The sequence below is a fragment of the Primulina huaijiensis genome, chromosome 5 (assembly GCF_012295235.1).
Source record: "Primulina huaijiensis isolate GDHJ02 chromosome 5, ASM1229523v2, whole genome shotgun sequence".
Lineage (NCBI taxonomy): Eukaryota > Viridiplantae > Streptophyta > Magnoliopsida > Lamiales > Gesneriaceae > Primulina > Primulina huaijiensis.
The window spans coordinates 5,491,329-5,503,159 of NC_133310.1; the positions used below are offsets into that span (position 1 = coordinate 5,491,329).

General features: G+C 39.3%; 3 protein-coding genes across 3 annotated transcripts; all 3 read left to right on the forward strand.

Annotated features, from left to right (window-relative positions):
* The first annotated feature begins 4,642 nt into the window (after positions 1-4,642).
* Positions 4,643-5,983, forward strand: LOC140977479 (uncharacterized). Its single transcript, XM_073442215.1, has one exon. The coding sequence runs from the start codon at positions 4,643-4,645 to the stop codon at positions 5,981-5,983; it is 1,341 nt and encodes a 446-aa protein (XP_073298316.1).
* Positions 5,984-5,989: 6 nt separating this feature from the next.
* On the forward strand, positions 5,990-6,436 carry LOC140977480 (uncharacterized). Its single transcript, XM_073442217.1, has one exon. The coding sequence runs from the start codon at positions 5,990-5,992 to the stop codon at positions 6,434-6,436; it is 447 nt and encodes a 148-aa protein (XP_073298318.1).
* A 1,356-nt stretch (positions 6,437-7,792) lies between these two features.
* LOC140977481 (uncharacterized) lies at positions 7,793-8,682 on the forward strand. Its single transcript, XM_073442218.1, has 2 exons — positions 7,793-8,022; positions 8,412-8,682. Exons 1-2 carry the CDS (start codon positions 7,793-7,795, stop codon positions 8,680-8,682), a joined length of 501 nt encoding a protein of 166 aa, XP_073298319.1.
* The last annotated feature ends 3,149 nt before the right edge of the window (positions 8,683-11,831 follow it).

Below are 11,831 nucleotides of genomic sequence, written 5' to 3' on the forward strand. Positions count from 1 at the left end.
ATTTTTTTTACCAAACTTTCCATAAGCTCATCTTTCGTACCCTTCTCCACTAAATCTTGGAGGATTATGATCCAGTCAATAAGTCATTTCAAGCTTATAATATTAGGTCACGACTCATGACTAAAATAAAGGTGGGGAGATTCAATAAGAGATAAAATAAATAATTTAATCATACAATGCAATCATCCATCTCTTATCTTTCTGCCCTTATTGAATTTTATCATCTTCCATATAACTTTTTCATCTTGCTTCTAGTTTCATCATTCTTCATCATCTTTTTTTCTTTCCTTTAGCTTATTATTATATTCTTCCTTCATCTTTTTTTATTTTCCTCATACTTTAATAATCTTTTCCCATCTATTTTCTTCCTCCAGCTTGTTTTTTTCGCAATACTCCAGCTTTGATCCTCGATCTTCCTACTTTTATCTTCTTCTTTTTTCATTTTCTTTCAGCTTTTTTTCTTCTTCATTTTTTTTTCAATCCTCGACAACATTCCTTTTTATTTCCTTTCAATCCCACACCATGCAACATTTCTTCCTCCTCATTTTTTTTCATTATTTTTTTTCATCAATCCTCTTCCCTTTCTACAAGAAATTTTTTTTTTTTTTTTGCAAACTCATCCAATTCTTCTTATCTATTGTCAACACATGGGAGTTATTGAAAATTTTAAAGTGCTAAAGAGGTTTATTTCTCTCAAAATTAAGGTAGAGGAATATTGTTTGAGCTAAAATTGGTAGTTGACGTTGAATTTTGAAAGAATACGATTGTGGACTAATTTTATGCCTTTGACACATTCCATTCGATTTATTAGGCTTAAACAGGGATATTAGGGTTATGAATGATGAGTTGGATAGGCTCGAAAAGCTCTAACAGTTCATGGAATGCCTAAATCATTCATAAGTCATTCTCCTCCGTATTTTTGTCTCGAAAGATAATCAGAAAAATTTTAGATTGTTTCTTTTTTTTTCTTTTTTTCATGATCTCTCCTTTTGCCAATTCACAGTTAATTCATATAAGTATGATTTAAAATGCTAATATGATGTCTCGAAATATGATACAAAAATACTTCATGCTCAAATCCTTCAACTACAACTTATCTCAATCAATTCTAAATGTGATTCTATATCTTGAGTGATCAAAAATCCAGAAAGTCAATTAGTGTGTCATTTAATCACAAGTGCAGTTTCTCAAAGAGAAACCATAAAAAAATTCATGCTCGAGGAATAAACATTAAAACACATGCTAAGTGTTGTGAAGTAAAACAGAACAACCAATCCTCCTACTCTTTAAAGATTGACACTATCCGCAGTGTCATTCTATGTTAAAATAAAAATAAGAAAAAAATAAATAGCAAAAACACTTATCTGGCACTATCGTAACTTTGAATAATAATTGGGGAAGATGCTTCTAGAAAAACTCAAATGATAATCCTTTATCTTGACAACTCATCGGGGTTAAATCAAATCATTGCTAAGAATTCAACATCTATAAAATAAAAATAAATAAAAAATAAAATAATAAAATAAAAAATACTTAAAGAAAGAAAAAAAATTGAAACATAACAGTGGGTTGCCTCCCAGTAAACACTAAATTTATTTTCTATAGCTTGACTATGGAGAAGCAACCATCAAAGAGCGGCTTCCACCCATACTAAGTATCATACAATATTACATATGAGTTTTGATTATGTGTGTCTACAAGCTTGACATGATATTGAGATTGTAAGCTCGTCGCTCCAGCGATACTCAGCATAAACTGATTTTTATGGGAAGAACAATCTAATCAACGATGAAGCTCGTAGAGGATGTAATATTCTGGAGTTTGGGTTGATGGAAATAAAGGATCTGCTTGTGGAATATATGTTAATACGATATATGTGTGAAAACCCAACTAGGCAACTTTAAATTTTATGAGTTATTAATTTTTGGGTGTATGTATTTTAGGTGGGATTTTTATATAACACTTTGGAAATACAAATCTTTAATATACAAGGGATTATTTTGAGACACTTTGGTAATACAACCTTTAATAACCCTACTCATATATGCATATTTTCGAAGATATGCAAGGGAATTCACAAGATTTGGGATATCATACACATTAGAGAGATTAAGGCATGAAATTTCTAGCAAATTTCGAAAATCATCCACCAAATATTTTGCCTAAATATTGGAATATAGGCAAGCTTGTGCCACAAGAAAGGAAGCAAATCCTCCCCTCCTTTGCACCTCATTTTCGAGCCATTGGATTAGGATTTTGGGGAGCTCGATTTGGTAGAAAAATCAGCAGCTATGGAAGGAGTTTTGGAGCCAAAATTGTGAGATTTATGTCAATCTTGAGCATGATTTGAGTGCCATAAATAATTCCCTCTCCTTCACCTATAAATACCACACCATCCCTACTCATTCTCCACCCCCAAATTTCGAAATCCTAGAGCTGAAAAACTCAAAAATTCCAGCACCTTGTCCTAGCCGAAACTCTGCACAAAATCGTCCAGGAAATCGAGCCGAAACGCTGTCCGAGCAAGAACGAGAAGCGACCCAATTCCCGAAGCCGAGCACATACGTTTTTAGCACCAATATTTACTATAAGTAAGCTTGTTTTTAAAATTTAAATTTCGGTTTTATGCATATGAAATTTTTGGTTTTTGGTTTTAAAATTCGGTCGAGCTCCGTCTCCCGTCTATACGTTTTTATGAAATTTTAATATGTTTATGTGTTGACATTGTGAGGATTCCCTGAAAATGGATGGAATTCCAACATATGGCCCTTCACGGTGGGCCCTAGAGGATTAAAACTTAGGGACTGACGTCAGTAAACAGTTAAAGGTGAAAAATCGCAGTGTTGTTATGATACGGATATGATGTTACGATTATGAAAAGCATGCTGTATTTATGTGTTATTTTCGAAAATTTTATAAAATTTTTATGTTGTATTCGATATCCCCCACTTGCTGAGTATTCCCAAAATACTCATCCCCCTTACTCTCTCCTCCCAGACAAGTCCGAAGAACAGGTTGAGGATGAAGAGTCTGAGCAGTTTTGGAACTGGTGATTCACGAGACCAGTAGTAGTTTATATTTCGAATTTATTGCTTAAAACTTTGTAAGATGTTTCCGCATTTATTTCTGTCGTTTAGTGATTTTGGTTGTAAAGACTATGTTTATTTCGTTGAAATTATGAATTATAAGCTGGCTTTGGTTTATACTGTGCTACAAAGGCTTGTTGTTTCAATTGTGTGATTATTAAACAACGCCGGTGTCAATCCCGAGTTTCGGGATGTGACATTTACGTGGTATCAGAGCCGCCAGGTTCATAATCCGGTTGGGGAAGAAAAATTTTCGGAAAAATTTTCGGTGAGATTTGGAGAATCGGCCAATGCTATCCCCTCCGAAACGGCCCAACAAGCGATTTTCACCACTTTGTTGTGAGGTAGGGACTGAAATCGCGAAATTCCTTCGTTTAGGCCTCCGAAACGTCGTTTTTGTCGTTTTAGGAAATATTCATAGACCATCTAACTTCGCATGGGAAATTCCGAATATGATTCCGTCGATTGTTCCGGAATTCTATCGACATATGCTTCAAACCCATATGTCAAATTCAAAATTTCCATTTTTGGAAAAAAATAAAATGAAATAAAATACTTGTATATTTTCAAAAATTACATGTATATTGCATATTGTCACTTGTTCTATATTGTCTCTTTCTGATTCTGAGCATTTCCATTTTTGATTTCAGGAAATGGCTCCATCTACTCCCATGCGACCCCGCACCCGTGCCCAAGCTGCCATTCATATGAAGGAGCTTGCTCTTCACTATCAGTCTCGTCAGATTCAGCGACTTATAGCCAGATTGAGTGAGAGGAAGAGGAAGGTCGAGGCTCTAACCGCTGAGAAAGAGGAGATTCGTGTCTTGCTTAACCAGTCGATCTATCAGGGAGAGCTAGTTAGATGTGATAACATGGACCTAAGAGATGTCATAGAACAATGCAAGTATCAACATGGAAAGTTGCAAGAGGATATGGAGCGTTATAGCAAGGAGCTGGAGGAAGAGAAACAGCAGAATGCAAAGGGTAAGAGAACACTGGAGAATTCATGTGAGGCCATGAACAGCCTGGCGTATGTGAACCAACGCTTGACCCAACAAGTTGAAGCTCTGAAGGACCAAATCAAGCAAAAGAAACAGTACCATCTGCAGTATCAGCAGCATTGGAATGACGAGATGGACGTGGCTGATGCGGAGATACAGGGACTTAAGGCATAGGTGGCACAGCTCACAGAAGAGAACGCCCAGCTTACCCATATGGTGGAGATACTTCAAGAGGAAGAGCCAGAGGCAGAATCGGAAGAGGAGGAGCTGATAGAGATAAATGAGCCTATAGCAGCCGTAGGAGATGGAGAGATAGAGGACTAGAGCATCTTAGTTACCATTCTTTAGGAGTTTATTTTATCATTGTTGATATTTTATTTCAGTCAGTACGATTTGTTTTCATTCAGTATGCTTTGTTTCATTCAGTTGTTTCTCTATATTCAAAAATTAATAAAGTTATGTTTGTTTATTAATCTCAGTTGTTCCAGCATAACTTATTTATCCAATAATGTTGTTATGCACAACAAATTTTTAGAAACGTTTAAATTGTAGGAAATGGTCGGTAGACCTCCGAGACAAAACCGCAACCCCCGTTATGCAAACAACAACAATGCCCACGAAGAGGACAATGGACCACCACCTGGGTTCAGTCTTAACCAGGCCGACCTGATGGCCATAACCACGATCGTGGCAACGATACTGCAAGGGATAGTGAACCCGAACGCCAATCAACCACCACCACCTCCACAGCACGGAGTCAAGTTCCATTATGAATCACTGCGCAAGAACAGGTGCCCAACTTTTAGTGGCGCTGCCGACCCTGAAGTTAGCCAGAGCTGGCTAAAAAGCGTGGAGACCCAACTGCGACTGTTGGAAGTCCCTGAGGTACTGAAAGTGGACGTGATTGTGCCTTTCCTGGAAGATAGAGCAGGCAAGTGGTGGGAAGCAATCTCGCCAGCCATGACAGCTGTGGGGCCAATCACGTTGCAGAATTTTCGAGAAGCATTCCTGAAACAGTATTATCCAGCCGAGGTCAGACTGCAGAAACTGAGTGAGTTTGAGAATTTCACTCAAGCTCCGGATATGTCAGTTGTGGAATACACCTCTCAGTTCAATACCCTTGGATCTTATGCTCCGGCTATCATGGCGGACGAAGTTTTGAAATTGCACCGCTTCAAGAAGGGATTGAACAGCAGAATCCATTCGGCTTTGGCAGTCTATCAGCCAACGAATTTTTCAGACCTGATGGGTGCAACTATCCGAGCTGAAACTGATATCCAGCGCAGAGAGAAGGAATTTAAGAACAAAAGGCCTATGAGTAGTCAATCCCCACATAACGGTCAGACTTTCAAGAAGCCTAACCAGTCTTGTGGACCATCAAAAGGGCCTTCGCCTCCCACAAATTACCAAGCCATTAAGCCCTGCCCAACGTGCCACTTACGACACCTGGGAGAGTGTCGTAGAGTGAGCGGTGTCTGCTTTGGATGCGGGAAACCAGAACACCGTATGGCAGAATGTCCAGACGTCACCAACAGAACAAATGGACCGGGTAAAAGAGACGGATCAAACCCAGGGGTGAATGCCAATAAGCCGCGGGAGAACAAAGCAAATGCCAGGGTGTTTGCCATGACACAAGAGGAGGCAGACGACGCGAATGACGTCGTTTCAGGTACCATATTTATTCAGCAAGTGCCTGCTTATGCGTTATTTGACTGTGGTGCTACACATTCTTTTATATCTAAGAGATTTGCTAAGAAGTTAGGATGTAAGTCCGAAAAACTAAATGAGCCCTTTCGAATAGCCACACCAACAAATAGGGCCATTGAAACCCATGAAATTTACAAGGGTTGTAAAATTGGTATCAGTAATCAGATTTTTAGCGCCGACTTGATATAGTTGATCATGGTCGATTTCGACATCATCTTAGGAATGGATTGGTTAGCAAGAAACAATGCGATGGTAGATTGTAAGGAAAAGAGAGTTAAACTCCGAACCCCAGATCAGGAAGAAGTCGTGTTTCATGGTAAACCCAAGGAACGGAAGTCGCTGCTTTCCGCATCTCAAGCTTGGAGAGCCATTAAATCCGGAGAAGACGTCTACCTAGCAATGGTCAGTGAAATAAAAGAAGAAGTAGAGCTGAAACTGGAAGACATTCCGATAGTGAGAGAGTTCCCAGATGTTTTTCCCGAAGAACTCTCAGGGACGGTCCCGAACCGCGAAGTAGAGTTCGAGATCAATCTGGTTCCCGGTGCTGCACCAATCTCTAAAGCATCTTACAAAATGGCACCAGCCGAACTCAAGGAGCTGAAAGGACAACTCCAAGAATTGCTAGATAAAAGGCAAATTTGACCGAATGTGTCCCCGTGGGGAGCTCCAGTACTCTTCGTGAGGAAGAAAGACGGGAGTATGAGATTGTGCATCGACTACAAAGAGTTGAACAAGATCACCATCAAGAACAAGTACCCTCTACCTCGGATAGACGATTTGTTTGATCAGTTTAAAGGAGCCGCCGTCTTTTCTAAACTAGATCTGAGGACAGGTTACCACCAGTTGAAGGTCAGGGCTGAAGATATCCCCAAAACAGCCTTCCGAACCAGATATGGACATTATGAATTCACAGTGATGCCTTTTGGTCTGACCAACGCACTAACAGCATTTATGGAACTGATGAACAGAGTATTCAATCCATTCCTGGATCAGTTCATAGTGGTATTTATCGATGATATCCTCGTCTATTCTCCTGACGAGACGAGCCACGAAGAGCACATTCACCTTGCTTTGCAAACCTTAAGAGAGAATAAGCTCTATGCTAAGTTCAGCAAGTGTGAATTCTGGCTAAGGAGTGTGTCATTTTTAGGATTCGTGATCTCGATAGAAGGAGTGTCAGTGGATCCAAGGAAGGTAGAGGCAATTACTGAGTGGCCGAGACCGAAGAACGCCACCGATATCAGAAGCTTTCTTGGATTGGCAGGTTACTATCGGAAGTTTGTCGAAGGGTTCTCCTCGATAGCCGTACCACTGACGAAGCTCACACAGAAGAATTCTAAATTCATCTGGAATGAGGATTGTGAGAAGAGTTTCCAGACACTGAAAGAGAAACTCGTGTTCACGTCAGTGTTGATCCTGCCCGCAGAGGATAAAGATTTCACTATCTACAGTGTCGCCTCTAAGGATGGTTCAGGATGCGTACTCATGAAAGAAGGAAGCGTGATCACCTACGCATCAAGGCAATTGAAACCGCACGAGCAGAACTACCCTACTCATGATCTGGAGCTTGCAGCAGTTGTCTTCGCCTTAAAGATTTGAAGGCACTACCTCTATGGTGCTAAATGTGAAATCTTCACCGACCATCAGAGCCTCAAGTACTTGTTCACCCAAAAGGAGTTGAATATGTGACAAAGGAGATGGATCGAACTTCTGAAGGACTATGACTTGACCATAAACTACCATCCGGGTAAAACAAACAAAGTGGCTGATGCGCTAAGTCGGAAGAGCCCAAACAAAGTGACTCTAGCTTCCGTCTTGGCCCAGCCATGTCTGCAGGAGACCGTCAAGTTAAACCAAGATCAAGACCCGACACATACCAAACTTAAGGAGCAAGTCAGAGAAGAGAAGTCTCAGGATCATCAAATTGATTACAAGAGAATCTTACGGATGAAAGGAAGACTGTGTGTGCCCGACAGTGATAACTTTCGCCAAGAGATAATGGCAGAGGCACACAAGTCTAAGTTCTCAGTCCATCCAGGCAGTACAAAGATGTACAGAGACCTCAAGAATAATTTCTGGTGGTATGGCATGAAAAGAGATGTAGCTGAATTCGTCTCCAGATGTCAGGTATGTCAGCAAGTCAAAGCAGAACACCAGCAACCTGGAGGATTACCGCAACCTCTGAAAATTCCCGAATGGAAATGGGAGCATATTTCTTTGACTTTGTGGTAGGATTGCCGAATTCAAGGCAAAGTCACAACGGTATATGGGTAATCGTAGACAGACTCACGAAGAATGCACACTTTCTACCCGTCGGCATGAACTACAATCTCGACAAGTTGGCTTCGCTGTAGATGGACAACATTGTGAGACTGCATGGAGTGCCAGTGAGCATCCTATCTGATAGAGATCCGAGATTTATCTCGCGCTTTTGGAAGAGCTTTAAAGAGGCTATGTGAACGAAAGTGACCCTAAGTACGGCCTATCATCCTCAAACCGATGGGCAAACGGAGAAGACCATCCAAACCTTAGAAGATATGCTGCGAGCATGTGCCCTTGAATTCAGTAGCAACTGGAGCACTCATTTACCCTTAATTGAGTTTGCTTACAACAACAGCTATCACAGCAGTATCGGAATGGCTCCATACGAAGCTCTTTACAGCAGGAAATGTCGATCACCACTTTATTGGGATGAAGTGGGAGAGAAAGCCTTGGCTGAACCCGAGCTAGTACAGATGACAGTGGACAAGGTTAGAATTGTCCGGGAGAGGCTCAAGGCAGCTCAAGATCGACAGAAAAGCTGGGCAGATCTTAAGAGAAGGCCTGTAGAGTTCAACGTGGGCGAGAAGGCTTATGTGAAAGTCTCGCCTATGAGAGGAGTTGTCTGATTCAGTAAAGCCGGGAAACTGAATCCTCGATATGTTGGACCCTTTGAAATATTGGAAAAAGTTGGCACGCTAGCATGCAGACTGCCACTGCCACCGAACATGTCAAGAATCCACAACGTGTTCCACGTGTCCCAACTAAGGAGGTACATCCCAGACCAAGTCACGTTTTGGAAGTAGAACCACTCATAATTGAAGGAAACTTGGTAGAAGAACTGAAATACGAAGAAGTTCCTATCAGAATCGTGGAAACCAAGGAACAAGTCCTTAGACGACGTATCATCCTTTACGTCAAAGTACAGTGGTCCAACCACACAGAGCGAGAAGCAACTTGGGAAGTTGAAGAGAAGAAACGAAAAAAATATCCCAATTTGTTTTGTGATTTAGCCAACTCAAGTTTCGAGGACGAAACTCCTCATAAGGAGGGAGGGATGTCAAAACCCAACTAGGCAACTTTAAATTTTATGAGTTATTAATTTTTGGGTGTATGTATTTTAGGTGGGATTTTTATATAACACTTTGGAAATACAAATCTTTAATATACAAGGGATTATTTTGAGACACTTTGGTAATACAACCTTTAATAACCCTACTCATATATGCATATTTTCGAAGATATGCAAGGGAATTCACAAGATTTGGGATATCATACACATTAGAGGGATTAAGGCATGAAATTTCTAGCAAATTTTGAAAATCATCCACCAAATATTTTGCCTAAATATTGTAGTGCCTAAATATTGGACTATAGGCAAGCTTGTGCCACAAGAAAGGAAGCAAATCCTCCCCTCCTTTGCACCTCATTTTCGAGCCATTGGATTAGGATTTTGGGGAGCTCGATTTGGTAGAAAAATCAGCAGCTATGGAAGGAGTTTTGGAGCCAAAATTGTGAGATTTATGTCAATCTTGAGCATGATTTGAGTGCCATAAATAACTCCCACTCCTTCACCTATAAATACCACACCATCCCTACTCATTCTCCACCCCCAAATTTTGAAATCCTAGAGCTGAAAAACTCGAAAATTCCAGCACCTTGTCCTAGCCGAAACTCTGAACAAAATCGTCCGGGAAATCGAGCCGAAACGCTGTCCGAGCAAGAACGAGAAGCGACCCAATTCTCGAAGCCGCGCACATATGTTTTAAGCACCAATATATACTGGAAGTGGGCTTGTTTTTAAAATTTAAATTTCGGTTTTATGAATATGAAATTTTCGGTTTTTGGTTTTAAAATTCGGTCGAGCTCCGTCTCCCGTCTATACGTTTTTATGAAATTTTGATACGTTTATGTGTTTACATTGTGAGGATTCCCTTAAAATGGGTGGAATTCCAACATATGGCCTTTCACGGTGGGATAGAACCGTTTTATGGCCTCGCCCCCTTAAAGGATTAAAACTTAGGGACTGAAGTCAGTAAACCGTTAAAGGTGAAAAATTGCAGTGTTGTTATGATAAGGATATGATGTTACGATTATGAAAAGCATGCTGTATTTATATGTTATTTTTGAAAATTTTGTAAAATTTTTATGTTGTATTCGATATCCCCCACTTGCTGAGTATTCCCAAAATACTCATCCCCCTTACTCTCCCCTCTCAGATAAGTCCGAAGAACAGGTTGAAGATGAAGAGTCTGAACAGTTTTGGGGCTGGTGATTCACGAGACCAGTAGTAGTTTATATTTCGAATTTATTGTTTAAAACTTTGTAATACGTTTCCGCATTTATTTATGTCGTTTAGTGATTTTGGTTGTAAAGACAATGTTTATTTTGTTGAAATTATGAATTATAAACTGGCTTCGGTTTATACTGTGCTACAAAGGCTTGTTGTTTAGATTGTGTGATTGTTAAACAACGCCGATGTCAATCCCGAGTTTCGGGGCGTGACAATATGAGTTCAAATCCTTCGCCTTGTGCTCTTCTACATGTTCCAACTTCACTTTTGGCTCATTTTCGCATAGGGATTCCTTGAAGAATTCTTCTTCCTCTAGCTCAAATACTTGTTGAAGATCAGATTCAAGTGAATTTTCTACATTATTTGAATCGCCCTCCAAACCTTTGTTGTTTGAGTTGTCATCATTCACCCATACCTAATCGGTCGTTAATTGATTGGTAAAAATCGATTCATTCTCTTGAGGGATTTCAGAAACTGGTTGCACTAGAAGCTCAATTCGCTCATCTTTGAAACACATAGAGTTGATGTGAATTTCTAAAAACTTTTTACTTATCTATGTTGAATTATTGACCATGTTTTTCAACTGAGCCACGATTCCATCTAAATGTTCGCTACACTTCTTGTTGCTCAAAAAGGCAAAATTGTGGAGGATATTGATGACTCCAACTCTGTAGTGAAGGATCACAATGCCAGTAATAGTCTAAATCTGCTTCATCATTTAACAAGTGCATCTTGCTATTGTAATCTTTATTAAACAAGTGACTACCAGTTGCCAAAGCTCCATAGTTTGCCCCACTTCTTGTTGCCTCATTCAAACCGATATAGAAAATTCGAATAAGAGTGTAGTTTGTCAAATCATAGTACTGACATTTGCTTGCTGAATCTTTGAATCTCCCCCAAGTAACATAGAATTGGTTCGAGTATTGTTGGACAAATCCGTAAATATTCGTTGGTAATCCACCTCGAAGTACTTCACTAGAAAATAAAAATAAAATAAATAAATTAGAAAAATACAGATGAATTTTTTTTTAAAAAAAATGTCTAGTCTCAAGCAAACAATTTATTCTAATATTAACTAAATTAGTCTCTAGCAACCACACCAAAAACTTGACCGATGATTTTGGTTAGAAATAAATCTAGTAAGCAGACTATGTCAAGTTACAATAAATGAATGATGAATCCAAGTATCGATCACTGCTACTACTTAAATTATAATTCACCCAAGTGTAGGTTGTCTGCAAATAATATATTTCGTAAGTACGAGATCGATCCACAGAGAGATTATTTTAAGTTTAAATTTATTAATTTATAGATTACCAAATGCAAGAACGAAGTTTACAAATTATAAATTTTGTCAAGGCTCGAGGATTTATTCTTGGTTTATGCTATATTGTTTAACTAAAAGTAAAACAAAGGAAACCACCATAAATAATGGTTCCAAGAAAATTAAATATTTAAACACACACCTAATATAATATAGTTCCC

What these genes read in the sequence shown, in the direction of transcription:
- LOC140977481 (XM_073442218.1), top strand. Translation starts at nt 7,793, where the DNA reads ATGGCAGAGGCACACAAGTCTAAGTTCTCAGTCCATCCAGGCAGTACA. An exon ending in CATATTTCTTTGACTTTGTG is followed by an intron (nt 8,023 to 8,411) that starts GTAGGATTGCCG and finishes TTACAACAACAG; the next exon opens with CTATCACAGCAGTATCGGAA.
- LOC140977479 (XM_073442215.1), top strand. Translation starts at nt 4,643, where the DNA reads ATGGTCGGTAGACCTCCGAGACAAAACCGCAACCCCCGTTATGCAAAC.
- LOC140977480 (XM_073442217.1), top strand. Translation starts at nt 5,990, where the DNA reads ATGGTCGATTTCGACATCATCTTAGGAATGGATTGGTTAGCAAGAAAC.